Genomic DNA, 21,865 nt, shown 5'->3' on the forward strand with positions numbered 1-21,865 from the left:
TTATATAAAATACACTTTCTAATTTTCAGTGCTTTAAGGAATTTACATACAGAAACCTTATTTTTGCTTGGATTGATGCTTTGGAATATGCATGCATGCACAGGATGTGTTTTATATATTCATACATTACTTGGATTGTTTATAAACTATCTATGTGGTTTACAAATAACTATTGCAAAATACCTTTCCTCCTTTATTATAGCATCCTATATCTCCTGAGAATTCAGGTAGTACACCAGTCTTAGAGATGCAGAAATATTTAGGAGTATCAGTATCATCATGTCCAATGGTTACGTGACTGTTCTCTTGTGACTCTTTTAAGGACTAGGCTGATGCCACATGGGCACCTCAAGTCTACTCTAAGTTCTGATAGGCAGGGAGTACTATAAGAAAAAGATACACGTCTAATATCCTAAGAAAATAATTTCCCCATATCCACTTCAAGTACCCAGGATCACTATTGTAGCTGTGATTCAAAGCTGAACCAGTTCTATAACAGTGACATCCAGTGAAGGGGAGAAAAGAAACAACAGGCAATTTAGCAGGCAAGTGATTGATTAGCATTACTTAAATTGTAAAATAGCCCACACTTTTAATCCCAGCACTTGAGAGGCAAAGATTGGTAGACCTCTGTGAGTTTGAAGCCAGCCTGGTACAGTAAGTTCCAGGACATGGTGGAGCACTGTCTTAAAAACAAACAAACAAACAAAACAAAAGAGAAAGCAGAATAAGTCTGGTGCTGAAAACATCTCAGCACAGAAAGAAGTGATGCTGTGGTTGTTTTATTTATTTATGTTTTTTTAACGTGCTTTAGTATTTGTGCCTGTATGTGTATGTGTCTGTGTATATGTGTGTTTCAGTACCCACATGGACCAAAAGAAGGCATCGAATCACCAAGAACTGTAGTTACATATGGTCTTGAGCCCCTATGTCGATGCTGGGAGTTAAACCTGGGTTCTTTACAAGAGCAGCCAATGAATTTGACTGCTGGGCCATCTCCCTAACCCCAGTAATTGACTCATTGTAAATACTGTAGTACATTATTACATATAGAGTCATGTTCTATCGAATCTATAAATTTCTGAACATTATAAGCAAGAATTTTATATTCAAAAATATATAATAATTGTGTGGATCATAGTTTTACATGCATCACCTTTTAAGAAATTATTTTTAGTAAGTTTAGTAACTAGGAATCTGTAGGAAATTTGTCCTTCATAGGTCATTTTTATGTCTCAGTATTTACTGCACCTGCTCCAAACTAATCCTAGAAACTATCCAAACAGCACAAATGTTGTTACATCAATAAGCAATACTATCAAACCAACCCAATTACTATTATGAACACTCAAAAAATAAATAAACACTCTAAAAAAACATCAACTCATAAAGGAACATTGGAACAGATACCTTGGACATCTTGGACTTTGTGTCAGTGATGAGGAAGGACATGTTGTTGATTTCATTCTGCACAACAAAGTTCTGTTCTTCTCTTTTGAAATTCTAAGAGGTTACAAAGGAAATTTCAGTTAAAAGCACTTGGAGAAAATATAGTCAAAGATACACAGGAGACAGGGGCAAATGCTGGTTTGGTGTATGACTTTACACAGAGACAGTTAGATTGGAGACAACTGTTTCAAGATCAATGTATGAGTGTGACTGACATTTTCCAATGTTGGGGAAGTTTAGAGTTTTCCATACAAGGCAAGTGCTCCAACACTAAGTACACCCAGACTTCTTACTTACTAGAAGATAAGTTCTACCAAGATTGGGCTTGAATTTACTCTATAGCTCAAGCAGCCCATCAAATTGTAAGAGTCCTTCCTTCACTTTCTTGGGAGTTGGGATGACAGAACCATTTTGTCAGGCCCATCCTAAACAGGTATGTTTTAAAGATGATATTTGAACCATTCCTGTCATAAAACCATGCATTACCAAAATAACAGTATGAAGACTTCACCCCCAGGTTAGCTAGGGAATGGCATATGTCGTTTCCAGGGATAAACAGTCTTTCCAGAACACACACAACTTTGAAACAACTTTCTACTTCCTATTCTGATATGTACTCTATCTAATTCTAAAAATGACATAACATTATTTTAAATACTTTTAATTTAGAAACAGAATGGTAAAACCAATTCATCTGAAACATTTGGAGAAAATATCAATACATATAAATAAATTTGACTTTAAGATCTATATCAGGGTGTAAGAGATATCTCAGCCATTAAAGAATAGGCTATATATATATATATATATATATATATATATATATATATATATATATATATATATATATATATATATATATATATATTCCTACTATTGAGAAAGAACCATTAAATGAGCCTGGTGATTATAATAGAGCCCTAATTCCAAAATATTCAAAATGCTTTGTTGATGTTTAAATGATTGCTGAGTAGTATACATATATTAATTTTCTAGCAGTTTTCAACATGTATAAACATCTAATCCTGGATTCCTCCCATTTATCCCCTTGGCAAGTAAAAAATGTGTTATATGTGGGAGAGAAAGAAAGGACTGTTGATCCATCTCTGAGGCAGGTGAAAATAGATTGATTTATCCTAGAATATACATTTCTCTCAAAATAACTCAAGATAAGCTAATGTCTCCATTAAAATATGCTGTACAAAATAAGAAGCCATTCATCAGGCATGATGGTATATGCCATGGTCCCATAGAAGTGAGAAAATTATAAGTTTGAGGTCAGGCTAACTCCAAGGTCAGCTTAAGCTATAAAGTGAAGACTTGTCTCAAAATACCAAAAGCTGAGGTCCACATCAGGGCATATCTCTATGCTGGCATGCTCAAGCCTCAAAACAAGCAAATGAAATTCCTCATTTGATTTAGAGGATCAGAAACAACCTAAAAACATTTCTAGGATGCCACAGATATCAGACATCAATATGAACATGCAAATGTATATATTTCAAAAGTCATTTTAAATTAGTCATGTCCTAAAGGATCCCAGGATACAGAAGTGAAGCAGGTACTTAACACCAACTTAGGCTATATGACACTGTCTAAAAGAGGTGGGGTATAAAAAACATCTTAACGTTTATACAATAGTATAAAATTTTTGTATCTTTTAAAGATACATTACAGAGCTAAATAGAGGGTCCTTTTCCCTAAAGTCCCCAGAGTCACCTTCCTTTTGTCCTAAACTATCAAATGAATTCTAGGAGACAAACTTTAAAAATGCTATTTCGACATTGACTACAGGGACCAGACAACTGATCTACCTTTGCAAAGCCCCCATCACACACCAAACACTAGATAATTTGCATTTTCATACTTACATGGGATTTAGACCAGTAGATGAAGACTTCAGCCACCATTCGAAATAGCTCCTCTGCTTCTGGGTTGGGTTCCTTCAGCCACTTTGCCCTGCAATGTGTGATAAGAAGGTTCTCAGTTAAAGTTACTTAAGCAAAATACCCCTCCCCCAAATCCTTTATACAACAGTCTTTAAAATTTTTTTCTTCCCTCATTCCCTCTTTCCCTTTCTTCTTTCCTTCCTTCCTTCCTTCCTTCCTTCCTTCTTTCCTTCCTTTCTTTCTTTCTTTCTTTCTTTCTTTCCTTCTTTCTTTCTTTCTTTCTTTCTCCTGTAGACAAGGTCTCTGGCTAATCTGGAATTTTCTATGTTGGCTGAACTTGAACTCACAGACATTTGCTGACTTTTGCCTCTCCAAATTTCTTGGATTAAAAATGTGTGCTCCTATGCTCAACCTGCCAAAGCCAGGTTTGCTGACCAAAAAAATCCATAATGGTTTTATGGTATTTCTTGAACATAGACAGGCAGGCAGATCAATGGAATATAATTTAAGACCTAGAAATGAACCCACACACCTATGGTCACTTGATCTTTGATAAAGGAGCTAAAACCATCCAGTGGAAAAAAGACATTTTAAACATGTGATGCTGGTTCAACTGGAGGTCAGAATATAGAAGAATACAAATCAATCTATTCTTATCAACATGTAAAAAGCTCAAGGCAAGTGCATCAAATACCTCCACATAAAAACAGATACACGGAAAATAACAGAAGAGAAAGTGGGGAAGAGCCTCGAAGACATAGGCACAGGGGAAAGTTTCCTGAAGAGAACACCAATGCCTTATGCTTTAAAATCAAAAATTGACAAATGAGACCTCATGAAATTGCAAAGCTTCTGTAAGGCTAAGGACACTGTCAAAAGAAAAAAAAAAATGGCAACCAACAGATTGGAAAAAGATCTTTACCAATCCTACACCTGATAGAGGACTCATATCCAATATATACAAAGAGCTCAAGAAGCTGGACTCTAGAGAATTAAATAATCCTATTAAAAACTAGGGTACAGAGCTAAACAAAGAATTCTCAATTGAGGAATATCGGAATATCGAATGGCTGAGAAGCACCTAAGGAAATGCTCGACATCCCTAGTCATCAGGGAAATACAAATCAAAACAACCCTGAGATTCCACCTCACACCAGTCAGAATGGCTAGGATCAAAAACTCAGCACATGCTGGCAAGGCTTCGGAGAAGGAAAAACACTCCTCCACTGTTGGTGAGGTTGTAAGCTGGTACAACCGCTCTAGAAATCAGTCTGGTGGTTCCTCAGAAAATTGGATATAGTACTACCTGAAGATCCAGTTATTCCACTTCTGGGCATTTACCCCAGAGACGCTCCAACATACAACAAAGATACATGCACCACGATGTTCACTGCAGCTCTATTTATAATAGCCAGAAGCTGGAAAGAACCCAGATGTCCTACAGTAGATGAATGGATGTAAAAATTGTGGTATATTTACACAATGGAGTACTACGCAGCTATTAGAAACAATGACTTTATTCTTAGGCAAATGGATCAAACTAGGAAATATCATCCTGAGTGAGGTAACCCAGTCACATTTTACCTGTTATAGTCCACAAATCTGATCAAGAGTGGGTAGAAGGCATAGAGATCCCTGGCCAATGTTGTGAACTCATCTAGAATGAGCAGCTCTGCCTCAGACATGTCCCCTCTGGCTTCGGCTTTCAGGTGGTCTTCCTCAGACACTACCATGGCGGCCTTTTTCTTTAGCTTCTCCATCAAGGGTAAGAAATGAGTTTTCAAGAGCTGAGGTTTCACCTTGTTGATTATAGGCTGTGAAAACACTGAAAATAGACATTAATATTCTGCTGTGAAAACCACCCATCAACATTAGGATGAATTGCAGGAATGGTCAAATGGGAGTGAGGTCCCCACCATTTCTCTTTCATAGTTTCCTTACAGACAAAGCCCAGGTCTCTGCCAGTTTTCTAGTCACAAACCTAGTCACATAGTTGATACTTAAACATGATTACTGAACTCAATCCAATGTGCTTAGTTTTTAACAAAAGATTAATGATTTAGAATAAAAGTCTGAAAAGTCTTGGAATTACATGATTAGTTTTTAAATTCTGTATTATCATACAAAACCTAATAATGAAAAGGAGCCTTCTAGTTCTTTCCCTTTAAGAACAGTCTCTGCAGTATCATTATGTGAGACCTGCAGTCTTCTCAGTTTATCCCATCATCCTCTCCTGGGAGGGCTAGATTATATGTAACATTGTGGTCAGCATTCAGTAATAGGTCTAGACTTACAAAAGCAGTTTTAAGATGGACTTTTATTTATTTGTTTGTTTATTTATTTATTTATTTATTATTTTTTAATACATTTTTAAGATTGTAATTAAGTATTTGTGGGTACATATACATACACATATGTATATATGTAACAATAATATAGGAAAAGAGGCTATTAATTTGAGGGGATAGGAGAGAGACTAGGAGGGGCTGTAGGGAAGAAAGGGGGATGTGATACAGTTCTGTTTAAGATGAATTTTTATGTTATATTTATATAATACACACACAGACATTGGGTAATACATATATGGAAAAAGTTAAAAATCTACCTGTTTGGTCATTAAGACACTGGTATCGTTTTTAGTTTTCATTAACAGATAAACTCATTAATTCATACTACACACAGATCATTCTGCATTCCTTTAAAATTTTTGCTTTTGTTTTCTATATTTAATATGAGTATTTCCCAAGATACAAACCATGGCTGAAACCCCGAATGCTTGAAGAAAATATAATATTTCTGTAAGAGGATATACAGAAACTAATTACCCAGACTGCTCCAGCTGCTGGGAATTTAGGCAGCTTCTAGACTTTTAATATAAATCCAGTAATGATAAACTGAACTGTACATGTTTTACTTTATCTTCCATTCCTCTGCCCATTGTCACCAGAGAGTAATATAAAGGTATGTTGTTTCAAAATCCAGTTTTACTTTTGTCTCTGACTACATAATCATTATTGATGTTACCGTTCATTATTTCTTGTGATTGCTAAATGGTCTTATGTAGAAATAAACAGCTTAGAAAACTGTTTGAAATTATTAACTATGCAATGAGTAGCTACAATTGTCAATTGGATACAACCTAGAATCATCTGGGGAAAGAGTGTCAATGAGGAATTATCTATATTGGGTTGGTTGGTAGGCATGCCTATGGGGGGTTGTCTTAATTATGAGAACTGATGTGGAAGACTTAGACCACTGTGGGCGACCCCATTACCTAAGCAGGAAGTCTCGAACTATGTAAAAGTGGAGACACTGAGCTGAGTAAAAGCAAGCAAATGAGCATGCGCTGTTTATTTGCTTTTGCACTTGATGGATTTGACATGACTGCCACTTTAGGCTTCTGCCACAATGCTATCCTTGCAGTGACGTACTCCAACCTGGTAAATGTAATCTAAAAGAAACCCTTCCTCTCAAATGATAATTTGGATCAGGATATTTTATCAGGGCAACAAAAATGAGACTAGGGCAGCTATCAAATGTCTGATCATGCCATATCTTTTAGAATAGCAGAACGGGACTAAGCAATGGTAATTTTGAGCACAGAAGAAATCATCGAAGATTACTGTGGGAAAATTCTAGCCTTCGATGTTTGAAATCTTTACGAGAAATTAAACAAAGGATACGTTGCATTCTTTCCAGTCCTTACCAGCCAGGCGCTTCATCCAGGCCCCTTCATCAATCCCCAGGTTGTTGTAGATGATTTTGAGAATGTTGCCCAGCAGTGTGTTCATGTGCTCTGAGTTTAGGGCAGTGCAGCACATCTCAGCCCTCTCCGGATGGTTCTCAGGACCGTGCTCCCACCACCTGGACATGTAGCTGCATAACATGGGCAGCACAACCTCCATCATGTGTGGCATCTGAGTGTAACGGATCCCCGACTCCGCCAGCTCTATGATCTCAGTCATGAGCTTCTCCAGGGATGGTATGTTTGGGCAAACGTCCTCCACATTTGGGGGTAAACTGAGAGCTAGAGAAACACAGATAAAAGTGGCGTGTGCTCAGTGCAAGAACAGGTACCATGTGGCAGATCTGGCTTTCTCAAGCAGATATCATATTTCATGCTGGACTTCAAAACTAAAACCTGGCTTTCCTTCTACTGATACCCTCTTCCTGATATCATGGCTGGTTGGCATTCTAAAGTTCTTTCCTATCATGGTTTCACGTTAGCAGGCTGATTGACAGCGGCTCTGCCTACTTCACAGCAGATAAGATTAGGCAGCCTCTCATTGTCCTGCTCCTTGCACTCCCCATTTTCAACTCACCTCTGTGTATCCCTATTCTCCTCTACTCCCTCTATTTAGAAGATGGAAGTTCACTTGTTGCCGCCTATCTGTCTGAATGATTTTCCCACTGCAGAACCTTGCTCAAGTCTCCCAGCCACTTTATCTCTAGCAGCTCCTGCCTACAGATATGCAAATGTCCCCAGAATCTCTACTTCCAAGGCATCTTTGTACAGTAACTAAACTCTGCTTTCCAGTGCATGGGAACCCATGACTTCACCTCCATAGCTCACTAGTTGCTAGGCAACTCTCCCTTTTCCTGAACTGCCTCCCTCCTTATCATCACCATCTTCAGTCTCTGTGACTCTCAATTACATCAGTGTCCTTAACTCACCTCTTTTTCCTTGCCCAGTTAGATGTTGGCTTCTTTGAGGATCTGTTTTTAGCCCCTCTCTTCCTCTGCTTATATATTTATCTTGACAACATACACTACTGCTGGCTTCTGTTCTGCCATAACTACAAACCTTCTAAGTTTTATTTATTCACCTTTTTTTGTGTCTCATCCTCGATTTTTTTTCAGGGTCCACCAAGACACAATAGGTTTAAACTTTTGACTTAATCTCCAACAGTTACTCAAGCAAAGTGTTATGGAGTCAGTCACCATGGCTAGATGTGCTGGCAAACCTTCCTTGGCTGGCATCTGAGATGATTCTCCCTCCAGTAAAACTCACAACCACTCCTCTACCTATTTGTCCCAGAGGGCGTGGTTTAGCCACTGCTTCTCCAGAACTCAACAGAGCTGAGCTGTGCATTTATCTCCCTTACTGCTGTCCAACGATCTCAGTGAGATGTCAGTCCCTCTCTGTAGCTGGTAAATGAATCTTCTTTGCTACTGGTGTCAGTCTCCATTTTTTGCTTCCCTCCTCTGGCTTCCCAGCCTTGTTTCATTGTCTGCTTATCTCTCCTGGGAACTATCTCCAGTCAACATTTCCCTAATGAATCAAAACCTCTGTCTTTCCAATTTCAAGACTCATCCTGAATCATCAGTGTTGAGTCTTCCCAGGAGCTCTAGAATAGGATAACTTTCTAGTGCCCAGTAGTCCTTATTGTGAATTCTATGGCCCATGTCTATTAGTCTCAATCTGTCTCTGTCTCTTTTTCTCTCCTTCTTTTTTACAGGCCAGAACTCCCTGTGGGAAGAATCAAATCTTAGTGATCTTTATATCATATCTTCTCTATCTACCGTAAACTCACAAAAATTATCCTGAAATGATTGACTAAAAATAAATGAAATCATAAAATTTAATTCCTGTTGCTATGCAAATGAGGTGATACAGAAACTTGAATTTGAGTCATGAGCAAAATAGGGATATCTATACAACAAATGATCAGATTGCCCTGCATGGGATGCCACACATGGATCTGAGGTTCATGATTCAACAACCACACACACAGACTCATGGATCTTAAGGAGACTCACCTTATATCTAGGTGTAAACCAAAGTTGTTGGTTAGGTTTCTCAGAATTCCAATAATAAACTTTAAAAATGAAAAATCAGCTAAAGATAACATTAAGACACATGAAATAGGATGAGCGAGTTGTCATCTGACATTGACATGAACAGTGTGTCACATATGTGAATATATGCATCTATACACATAATTACACACACACACATACACACACACACACATACACACACACCATATACACAAAACAAATGTTTAAAAATTTAAAAACAATGAAGGGCACACATCTACCAATGAAATAAATAACAATACAATAACCCTTCCTGACTTGCTGTAAAACTATTTAACAAGAAAGCCAATAACCTATTTTTTTCATATTTGCTGATTCTTTTTCTGCTTTAGTAGAGTATTCATTTGTCTTTGTCTTGTTGACCTAAAAGCAATTATTTTTTTTCTCTTTCAGAGTTACTGACACATTTGAGAGCACAGGGGAAACCACCACTCCTGCTCAAATTCTTGTCCCAAGAGGAACCTGACTGGAGCACTCACGACACTGGAATCTAGGAGCTGTCTGGGACAGGATACTTCTGGTTTCTGCCTGCATCCAGAGCTGACCCTGTACTACAGCTCTCTATACCCAGACCCCTCTGGGAATGAGCTGATCCCCCAGAAATGCTGAAACACCTGAGAGCACAGGTATGATCACTACTTCTGCTCTGTGAGTCCCACCCAGGGCCCTCAGGACACAGGAATGGAGGAGCAGTCTGGGACAGAATCCTTCAGGTTTCTGTCTGTGCCCTGTGCTGATACTGTGCTACAGCTATCTCTACCCAGACCATGCTGGAAGAGAACCAGTTCCCCAGTAATGTTGATGCACATGCTTACAGGAGGGTCAAGACCCTGTCAGAATTAGCAAGAGCAGCTAACACCAGAGCTTAGCAGATGGCAAGAAGCAATTCCAATAACCTAAGCAAAAGAAACCAAGGCTACATGATATCATTAGAACCCAGTTCCCCTCCACAGCAAGTCCTGGATACTCCAACACATCAGAAAAGCAAGATTCTGATTTAAAGTCGAAACTCATGAGGATGTTAGAGGACTTAAAGAAGATCATAAGTAACTCCCTTAAAGAAATACAGTACAACATGGATAAAAAGGTAGAAGCCCTTAGAGAATTACAAGAAAACATGAGCAAAGAGGTGAAAAATTTAAACAAAACCACACAGGATCTAAAAAGAGAAATAGAAACAATAAAGAAGTCACAAGTGGAGACAACCCTGGAGATAGAAAACCTAGGAAAGAGATTATGAGTCATAGACACAAGCATCACCAACTGAATACAAGAGATAGAAAAGAGAATCTCAGGGGTAGAAGATAACATAGAAAACATTGACACAACAATCAAAGAAAATACAAAATGCAAAAAGTTCCTAACCCAAAACATTCAGAAAATCCAGGACACAATGAGAAGATCAAACATGAGGATAATAAGTATAGAAAAGAGCAAAGATTCTCAACTTGAAGGGCCAGAAAATATCTTCAACAGAATTATAAAAGAAAACTTCCCTAACCTAACATAAGAGATACCCATAAACATACAAGAAGCCTACAGAACTCTGAATAGATTGGACCAGGAAAGAAATTCCTCACATCACATAATAGTCAAAATAGCAAATGCACAAAACAAAGAAAAAATATTAAAAGCAGTAAGGAAAAAAAGGTGAAGTAACATATGAAGGCAGACCTATCAAAATCACAGCAGACTGTGAAAGCTAGAAGATTCTGGGCAGATGTCATACAGAACCTAAGAGACCACAAATGCCAGCCCAGGCTACTATATCCAGCAAAACTTCAAATTAACATAGATGGAGAAACAAAGACATTCCATGACAAAACCAAATTTACACAATATCTTTCCACAAATTCAGCCCTAAAAAGAATGATAGATGGAAAGCTTCAACACAAGGTAAAAAACCAAACCCTAGAAAAAGCAAGAAAGTAATCTTCTTTCAACTAACCAAAAAAAGAAGACAGCCACAAAAACATAATTACACCTCTAACAACAACAACAACAAAACCAAACAAAGAGAAAACAACAATCATTGGTCCCTAATATCTTTCAATGTTGATGGACCCAATTCCATAATAAAAAGACATAGACTAACAAACTTGATATGTAAAGAGAACCCACATTTTGCTGTATAAAGGAAATACACCCCAGTGACAAAGTCAGACACTACCTCAGAATAAAAGGCTGGAAAACAATTTTCCAAGCAAATGGTTCCAATGAACAAGCTAAAGTAGACATTCTAATATCAAATAAAATATAAACTTTCAACCTAAAGTTATGAAAAAATAAGTAAGGACACTTCATACTAGTCAAAGGAAAAGGCCACAAAGATAAAATCTCAATTCTGAATATCTATGCTTCAAATGCAAAGGCACCTATCTACATTCATAAAAGAAACCTCAGTAAAGCCAGAAACACACATTTGACCGCACACAATAATAGTGGAAGACTTCAACACCCCACTCTTATCAATGGACAGATTATGGAAACAGAAACTATAAAGAGCCACAGTACAACTAAGTTATGAACCAAAAGGATTTAACATATATCTATAAAATAGTCCATCCCAAGAGAATATACCTTCTTCTCAGTACCTCATGATACCTTCTCCAAAATTGACCAGATTTTGGAAACAAAATAGGGCTCAAAAGATACAAGAAAATTGAAATAATCCCATGTGTCCTATCAGATCACCATGGACTAAGACTAGCCTTCAATAACAACAAAAATGATAGAAAGCCCACATATACATGGAAGCTGAACAATGCTCTATTCAATGATAACTTGGTCAAGAAAGAAATAAAGAACTGAATTAAAGACTTTAGAATTTAATGAAAATGAAGTCACAAATTACCCAAACTTATGGAACACAATATAAGCAGTCATAAAAGGAAACATCATAGCTCTAAGTACCTCCAAAAACAAACTGGAGAGAACATACACTAGCAGCTTGACAGCTCACCTAAAAGAAAAAAAAATGCACCCAAGAGGAGTAGATGGCAGGAAATAATCAAACTCAGGGCTGAAATCAACAAAAAAGACTGTACAAAGAATCAACAAAACCAGGAGTTGGTTCTTTGAGAAAATCCAAAAGATAGATGAACCCTTAGGAAGACTAACCAGAAGGCACAGATACTTTATTCAAATTAACTAAATCAGAAGTAAAAGGGGAGATATAAGAACAGAAACTGAGGAAATTCAAAAAAATCATCAGATTCTGCTTATACTAAAAAAAAAAAAAAAAAAAAAAAAAAAAAAAAAAAAAAAAAAACTGGAAAATCTTCGTGAAATGGAAAATTCTCTAGATAGTTATCAGGTACCAAAGTCAAATCAAGATCAAACAAACCATCTAAACAGTCCCATAACCCCTAAAGAAATATAGAAGCAGTCATCAAAAGTCTTCCAATCTAAAAAGGCCCAGGACCAGATGGATTTAGTGCAGAATTATATCAGATCTTCAGAGAAGACCTCATATACCAATAATCTCCAAACTATTACACAAAATAGAAAAAGAAGGAATGCTACCCAGTTCTTTCCATGAAGCCACAATTACATTTTTACCTAAACCACACAATGACTCAACAGAGAAAGAAAAATTCAGACCAATTTCCATTATGAGTGTCGATGCAAAAATACTCAATAAAATTCTTGCAAATTGAATCTAAGAACACATTAAAATGATCATTCATCACAATCAAGTGGGTTTCATCCCAGGGATGCAGGGATGGTTCAATATATAAAAATCCATCAACATAATTCACTATATAAACAAACTCAAAGAAAAAAAAAACATGATCATCTCATAAGATGCTCAGAAATCATTTGACAAAATTCAACACCCCTCATGTTAAAAGTCTTGGAAAGATCAGGAATTCAAGGCCCATAGCTAAACATAGTAAAAGATATATACAGTGAACCAGTAGCCAACATTAAACTAAATGGAGAGAAACTTGAGGCAATCCCTCTAAAATCAGGGACTAGACAAGGCTGCCCACTCTCTCCCTACCTGTTCGATAAAGTAGTTGAATTTCTAGCCAGAGCAATTAAACAACAAAAGGAGGTCTAAGGGGTACAAATTGAAAAAGAAGAAGTCAAAATATCACTATTTACAAATGATATGATAGTATACCTAAGTGACCCCAAAACTCCCACCACAAAACTTCTACAGCAACTTCAGTAAAGTGGCTGAATATAAATCAACTCGAATAAATCAGTAGCACTCATCTACTCAAAAGATAAACAAGCTGAGAAAGAAATTAGGGAAATGATGCCCTTCACAATAGTCACAATATAAAATACCTTAGTGTGACTCGAATCAAGGAGGTGAAAGATCTGTATGACAAGAACTTCAAGTCTCTGAAGAAAGAAATTGAAGATCTCGGAAGATGGAAAGTTTTCCCATGCTCATCAATTGGCACAATTAATATAGTAAAAATGGCCATTATGCCAAAAGCAATTTATAGATTCAATGCAATCCCCATAAAAATTCCAGCTCAATTCTTCATAGAGTTAGAAAGAGAAATTTGCAAATTCATTTGAAATAACAAAGAGCCCAGGATAGGAAAAACTATTCTTAACAAAAGAACTTCTGGGGAAATCACCATTACTGACTTCAAGTTATATTACTGGTTCCTCAGAAAATTAGACATAGCTGAAGACCTAGCTATATCACTCCTGGGCATATACCCAAAAGATGCTCCAACATACAACAAGAACACATACTCCACTATGTTCATAGCAGCTTAAATTTTTATAGAGGGGAACTAGAAAAAAACCCTTATGTCCTTCAACAGAGGAATGGATACAGAAAATGTGGTACAGTTACACAATAGAATACTACTCAGCTATTAAAAATAATGAATTCATGAAATTCTTAGGCAAATGGATGGATCTAGAAAATGTCATCCTGAGTGACATAACCCAACCACAAAAGAACACACATGTTATGCCCTCACTGATAAGTGGATGTTATCCCAAAAGCTCAGAATATCCAAGATACAACCCACAGACCACAGGAAGCTCAAGAAGTTGAAAGACCAAAGAGTGAATACTTTAGTCCTTCTTATAAGTAGGAACTAAAATATTCTCAAGAGGAAATATGGAAGCAAAGTTTGGAGCAGAGACTGAAGGAAAGGCCATCCAGAGACTGCCCCACCTGGGGATCCAGCTCATATTCAGCCACTAAATACAAGCAATATTGCTGATGCCCAGAAGTACTCACTGATAGGAGTCTGATATAGCTGTCTCCTAAATGTCTCTGCCAGTACATAACAGAGGTAGATGCTCTCAGCCAACCATAGAACTGAAAATGCGGTCCTTAATAGAGAATTTAGAGGAAGAATTGAAGGAGTTGAAGGAGTTTGCAACCCCATAAGAACAACAATACCAACCAACCAGAGCTCGCAGAGATTAAACTACTATCCAAAGAGTACACATAGAAGGACCCATGGCTCCAGCTGCACATGTAGCAGAGGATGCAGTTGTTGGGCATCAGTGGGAGGAGAAGCTCTTAGTCCTGTCGAGGCTTGATGCTGCAGTGTTGGGGAATGTCAGGCTAGGGAGGTGAGAGGGGGTGAGTCGGTGGATGAACATCCTCATAGCAGCAGGGGGAGGGGTTAAGGGATGAGAGATATGTAGAAGAATCTGGGAAAGGGGATAACATTTGAAATGTAAATAAAATATATCAAATAAAAATAAATAAATCTAAAATCTTTTCTTTCAGAAACATTAGAGGAAGTACACATTCAAAAAATAATGCTAAATTATAATACTTGAGAACAAAGAAACTTAATGTTCATAAACCAAAAAGGGTAATAAAAAATAGTGTATTACAGGAATCCTTCTATTTGGTGTCTATGCCTATTCATGAACATGTGTAAAAATTATTAAAATTAATGGCATGTTTAGCCCACATATACACAGACTGCCTCAAATTATGAACTACCCCATCTGTCAATCATGGGAAGAAATGACCCACATTCTGCCCCTTGCAACCAACACTTCCTTCCCTCCTCCTTCCTCCTCCCTCTTTCTCTGTCCCTCTTCTTTCTCTTCCTCTGGAATCCAGAAGAAGTGATTTCTCTGGTAACCTGGACTCAAGAGCAACCCCAGTCCAGCTCACTGCTCCTTTATAAGTACTTTCAGAAATCAAACTTCTAGATAAGTGATCTCACTATCAATAAGAACAGAAAACGTCACGAACTAATTCCATGAGCATCATGAAGACATGGCTTCATTTCTCAAAGGGCAAGCATAGTTCAGTGTTACCTGCTCTTTCTCGTGAAGACCTGGTGTTGTAGATGGAGTAAATATTATGTTTGTCCAGATGGGTTTCTAGAAAGGCGATAGGGAAGGCACCAGCAAAGGCAGCTAGGCATTCTCCAAGTGCAGATCGTTGCCTATAAGTGCAAAAAGTTTATTGTTTCCAGATGAATAACTGAAGGAGTGATGTCAAAAAAATTGATAAGTTTAACCTACAAGAGAAATACCTAGATTGCTACTTTAAAAAAAAAAAAACAGTAAGAAAGAATCAAAAAGGTGTCTTTGAGAATAAAATCAGGATCCTGCTACTACCTCTTGCATAGTTAAAACAAAAATGTAAAACTGAACTTGTGGGTATTTAATTATGAGAGTTAAAAGTATAAACCAGACCAATTTTGTGAAACGGTTCAACAAGTCAAAACTATTTCACACCTGGATGCTTTTAGCTGAGGATCTTTGAATTCTGGGGTTATGACTCATTAGAAAAATAGTCAGAAATAGACACGAGAATCAGGGTTGAATGCTGGTGCTGGGTCTTAGTTTACCTGTGGACAGCATTTGACCATGGTGAGATACTTTGGTCTGGAGTGTGAGAAGATGTGCTTCCAGCTCATTTTGTATTTCTTTCTGTTCTTGCACATATACATGTGGGTGTGTGGGCAGCATGGCACACAACAGGAGACCAGAGGTCAACACTAAGTCACCTCCTCAGCCAGTCTCCCTCCTAGTTTTTGAGTCAGAGTTTCTTACAGACCCTGGGGCCCACCCATCTAGACTATACTCTCAAGCAAGCTCCAAGGATTCTCCTGCCTCTGTGCCCCCAACCCTGGGAGTACAAGCTCCATGCTGCCCTGTTGGGATTTTCAGTTGGATGGTATAAGTCTGGCCTTCACTCAGCAAGCCTCTCCTCAGTCCTTTGTCTTTCTAATATACAGTTACAAACAATGCTAGCAGTCCCCCTCCTAGGATTTACAAGCTCTAAGTTTAAAATTTATAAGCTACCTTTTTATGTAAAAGACAAGCCATTAAATTTTATATACTATGCCTCCACTGTGCTTTATAATAAAAAATTCGTAAAGGTTGTCAAGTTCCTCTTGAGGAAGTGAACAAATTAACCTGGGTTGCTTCAAAATAAGAAATGTATATAAAATGAAGAGGTTTGAGGTGAGTTGCTGTCAGTACTGGGCTGTTTTTAGCTCTTACCTTTCCACATAGATGCTCTTGCTGGTTCCCAAGGCATACAAGCTGGTCAGAATTCTGTAGCAAGACACCTGCACATCCTCCACTGAGAACAGAGAGAGAGTCTCCATTGAGAAGTAAATACTTGCATAGCACACGACCCTGAGAATGAATAGACTGACTGAACCCAGAATTCCTCACTACAGTCAGTATGCTTGAAACTTTGGAAAATGCAAAACAAGAACACGTTTACAAAATAAAACGTAAAAGCTACTTTTCAAAAGCCTTCCCCGGGTGAAAGGGGCTCAAGACACTTTAGTGAATGGGTTGCGATTATCTAGAACATTCTGAGAAAAAAATATTTTAATAATCTTTCTCGGTATGTGAAAGGAAAGGACCTGCACAGGAATAAAATTAGCCATGAGACTGTCTGGAGGGAAGAAGAAAGACTGGCAGTTTTTAGTATGCTTCTGGAAAAAAGAAAGATAGTCTATGTTCTACAAGGGTTTGCATAGAAAAGGTCTCTCAGTCATACAAATGTGGAATATAATAACTGTCCATTACCATAACTCACAAATATCTCCAGATATCTCACACTCAAATGTGAATTTTAGGAACCAAAGTCTGGTCCCCTGCAAGAACAGTATAGGCTCCGAATCACTGGGCTATCTTTACATTTCTCCCCTCCTATAGTATTTGACGATAGGAAAACCAAGCAGAGGATCTAGGAAATGGATGATTGAACAAGACAGGCTTAAAGGAGAAAGAAATCTATGAAATATGGCTTTCTCATTCACACATCGCTATATATGTCACAGCATGACACAAGAAATCATCTTCGACGTAAGACCTATTTCCATCTATAATCTGGAGGACAAGCAAATGGTCCTACTGGTGAAAACATGGTTCTGTCAGTGCAAGGGGAAGAACCACAGACCAGCATGGCAGTTTCACACTGCACTGTCAGACACCTGGGAAACCCACACACTGAGAACCCTCGAGATCGTGTCAACTCCCCCAAAGCTCCTTGCTTATCTGTGTTCCTGTGAACTGCCCTGAAAAAGGTCAGGACAACTCGGGTGTTAATTTCCCACTTAACCTTGGTTATTCTGGGGACAAACTTTTTAAAGTAACTTTGGAGTTCTGGCCCCAAACTAGCCAATCAAATCTCTCTCAAAATTACATGGAAACCCATTAACAGAGCTATTTTTGTTTGGCATAGTCCAATGATGGAAATGATCCATTTGGCTCAACATAGATAATATCATTTGGTGAAGTAACCTGTGGTCCAGTCAGAAATGATTTAAAACATTTAAGGTGGCGTATCTCTGTGCTTCGAATCCATTGAAAATAAACATTAGAAAGGTGCAATGGATTCAAGGAATTTGGTGGGACCCAGGCTTCAACAGTACAGAGGGTTGATCTAAAACCGTGTTTGTATTCCAGGTCCATGAGACACACAGATCTCTCTCTGTTGAGATGGTTTCTATCATCCATACACCCAGCTATGCAGTTATGTAGTAATCGAAGCATTTGCATGCAGAAGCCCCTTGGGATGACCCCAATGGTCCTAGTTCAAAGGCCAGTTCCTAGGGACCAGAGTTACATACATATCAGATCTTCTCCAAACTGATGCTGGCCGATGTGTTCAAACAGGGAAGAGAGCATGGGGAGGAGCGCCACGGTGGTATAGTTGATGATCTGAGTCACCCCCTTGGGCTGGCTCCTGGTGTGAGTAAACTGGCCCTGCTTAAGGTTTTCCATTGTCTTCTCCAGATCCTCAGCTGCATTGTCCAGAAAAGCCCTGAGAGCACTTTTCACACTGTCCAGTCCCGTCTTCATCACAGTTCTGGAAAGCCAGGAAGGATGAGATTAGGTTTCTGACAGCAACAACCCAAGGAGAAAACCTTGTCCCCCACCCCTGACCCGCTGCTACTGTTCTACCTCTCCACCACAGTAGATACCTAGAACACATTCGACTTTTATATTTTACTGCCATGTATTAATTATATATAATAATGGTTTCATTATGACATTTTCACATATGCATATGGCATTATTTTGGTCACATTCACCTCCAATTACACTCTCTTGTCTTCCTCCCACTGATCCCTCACTCTTTCCAGAGAGTTCTATGTCCATATGTGTGTATGTGTGTGTATGTGTATGTATGAGTGTATGGTGTGTGTGTGTGTGTGTGTATGTAGGTGTGTGTGGGATGTGAGTGTATGTATACATGTGAGTGTGCATATGGCATGTGTATGACAGTGTGTGGGGTGTGCGTGAGAGATTGTGTGTGTTTGTGTGTCTGTGTGTGTGTATAAGCATGTGTGTATATGTAGGTGTGAGTGTGTGAGTGGGTATGTGCAGGAGAAGGGGTACTCATACATGATACATTCATAATCGATAACTCAGTAATAAAATTATTTGCTAGAGAAATACTGTAAAGATTAAATGACCTCCTTACGACTGCAGAATCTAAGGACCATCATAGCCAGTGTAATTTACAAGGTTTCTTTCCATTTGTACTAAAGTATTCATAAAACCACAAAAATAAATAAGGTCATGCCATGTGGTCCTTTAAAAACATTTTTATGTGTCATAACTATATTAATTCACTTAGGTAGAAATGTGACTATTAACCTTGCATCCAACGTCTGACCCAAAATATGAAGACAGTTCACGATTGAGGTGGCATCGTTCCCTGAAGGAGAAAGAAAACACTGTATAAACTGCCTTTGGAATTTCTTAACCTTGTCCTGTCCCATCAACACGTGTGTCACAAATGTCGGTTAATTCACACAGCTCGATCAGAACTTAATGAAAAGGACTTTTTGAAGACTGGGATCTGAAATCATGCAGTCTCTCTGCTTGAAGGTGGTTATGCACATGTATGTAGACAAGCACGAAGCATGTCTTACCAGGTAGCAGACATGCTCCAGCAGCAATCGGAAGCATCGTGCTGAACGGAAGGAACTTTTGCCCAATTCCTCAGATACACTGCTCCCCCCACACTAACTGTAACGCACATGGTACGCAAGCGCTGACGGTGAGTGCAGGTCGTCTGAGATGAAATGGGGTAAAGCTCTATCCTAACGCTATCTTTACTACTTCAGGGATCTCTGCTTTCTCTTTTCATCCCGTGGCCTCAGGGTGACTTAATACGCCTCAGTTCCAATGCAGCAAAGTGCGATGATTTATCCAAACTGTTGGTCATTGGCAAAACACGAAAGTCACAAATAAATTTATTTGAAAAATTAAAACTGGGGGCTAGAGAAGCTAAGTAGAACTTGTTTGTAAAGATTTATTTCTAAATGTATTTATCTATTATGTAGATCTAATTGTACATCTGTGGGGGGGGGGGGTAGTGCATATGTGTATGCAGTGCCCGAGGAAAGCAAGCAGGGGCATCAGATCCCCTTGAGCTGAAGTTACAGGGGGGTTACAAACCACCTGATGTGGGGGCTGGGAACAGAACCTAGGTCCTCTGCAACAGCAGTACTGGTTCTCAGTTACTGAGCTGTCTCTCCAGGATTTAAGCCAGCAGTCTTTTACACTACTCAAAATGTAATTCTTAAAAACAAAAAGATTCCTGTACTTTGATTGCCATTTTATAAATAAAGTACAAAATTATGAATAGCATAAATGTGTGTGTATGTGTGTGTGATGCTTGGAAGTGGGTATTTTTTAAAGTCAATAAGTGAAATAATGACTTCATTAAAAAATAATTTGTCTACCAAATTATGGTCAAACTAAATCAGTCTTTGTTCTAGATTTTAATCTAACACCCATGCACACACATACACACAAATTCTATGAATCCTTAGGCTAATGAGTCATGTTTCAATGTAAGAATTCTGTAGCATCTGAATGTTATTTCTTTAATCATCAACGCATCCTCAAATAGCTCACTTACACATCTACCTGGTTGATCATCCTGGATCAGGAGCTGGCCAACTTAGACGCATCATAAGACAAAGACACCTCAGTTCTGGATAGTCTCTATCCTCAGAGATGATTTGAGCTTTAAAGGGATTTCTTTTTCATTGTCTGTACCATGCCCGACTACCCAAGCATGATGTGAACTTTCTAGAAATAACATACCCAGATTAATTGTCTGTTATTTCTTGATAGAGGATAGCAATAATTATTTGAATACATGAAGCATTTTGAAGGGAGACATCAAAAATGTCAATGTAAAGCTAATCTGCTGACAGTCAGGAAGAGATTACAGGTGAAATTTTTCTCTGGATTACATCACTTAGCAATTGGTTTTGAAACATATCCAAATAGAAACTTAAGATCCATGTACTAGTGAAAATTAAGCATCCTCAACTGAAAAGTCAAAAAATTCCATAAGTAGCTGTCTCTTAAATATCTGATATTTATTCTATGCCAGCATCCTCAGAGTTGACACTGTGGTGAACTGCAGTGATGTTGACTGTCTGTCCAGGTTCAAGGCCACTGTGAGGATAAAAGAAAGGTTTTTGGACAGTATGTCTGTCATGTACAAAATGCTGAAAGCCTCCATGTCAAAAATTTGAGACTTCTCTACTGCCCCAGGCGTATATCTTGGGGAACTGCATGTCTTATGAAGAAAAACACATGAGTTGTTTAAGTGAAAAAAAAAAAAAAAACTTGCAATGTGCAGCATTTATGGGACCCAGAAAGGCAGAAATTTACTGCGTTTAAGGGAGAACTGAGAAGGTAAGTGTTAGGCGAGGGAACTCTTCATCTCATGAAGCAATGATGGCACCACAGCCCCTGAGCACAAAGGGACATGACTAACTGCAGAAGGAGAACATTTGCTGGGATACTGAGGTAGCGCAGTGAGCAAGGAAAGTTGTCATGGTGAACATGGATAGAGTGGTACATGAGCGAGCCAGCGCAGGGACTTGCATGCTCAGGTTGCTCTACGCAAATGGGAAGCATTGGGCATGCAGGTGCAGGTGTTGGCTGGTGTCTGAGGAAGACATGGAGGTCTGGGGTTCAAAGTGGGAAGAGGGGATTGAGTCAGAATAGCTCCTTTGGTCTTGGAGGTAAAAGTGACTGCAGACTGATTTCAGTGTGGTAACAAAAGGGAAACTTCTTCAGTTCTCCATTTTCCCAGCCTAAGAGAATGTTCCTCCCACAGCCGACACACAATGACCATGTATTTAATGATGTGTTTTAAAGACTAGACTTTTCTTTTGTGTGTGCAAATAATGCCCCTAACGGACCTCACAGGCACACACCTGTGCCATCACCCCTGAGATTGCTCTGCCTTC

The 21,865-nt window shown here is 38.5% G+C and overlaps 1 protein-coding gene across 1 annotated transcript in view; it reads right to left on the reverse strand.

The window, feature by feature from the left end:
- Positions 1-21,865, reverse strand: part of RYR2 (ryanodine receptor 2) — a gene marked incomplete at both ends in the record, with an annotated part of 539,514 nt that overhangs the window by 92,250 nt on the left and 425,399 nt on the right. The window contains 8 exons of the mRNA XM_080918509.1: positions 1,411-1,503; positions 3,321-3,408; positions 4,923-5,163; positions 7,045-7,365; positions 15,426-15,556; positions 16,623-16,704; positions 18,209-18,447; positions 19,242-19,302. Of these exons, the coding sequence (XP_080774635.1) occupies positions 1,411-1,503; positions 3,321-3,408; positions 4,923-5,163; positions 7,045-7,365; positions 15,426-15,556; positions 16,623-16,704; positions 18,209-18,447; positions 19,242-19,302 (1,256 nt within the window). The remainder of the gene's footprint in view (positions 1-1,410; positions 1,504-3,320; positions 3,409-4,922; positions 5,164-7,044; positions 7,366-15,425; positions 15,557-16,622; positions 16,705-18,208; positions 18,448-19,241; positions 19,303-21,865) is intronic.

Source organism: Micromys minutus (assembly GCF_963924665.1).
Source record: "Micromys minutus genome assembly, chromosome: 6".
Classification (NCBI taxonomy): domain Eukaryota; kingdom Metazoa; phylum Chordata; class Mammalia; order Rodentia; family Muridae; genus Micromys; species Micromys minutus.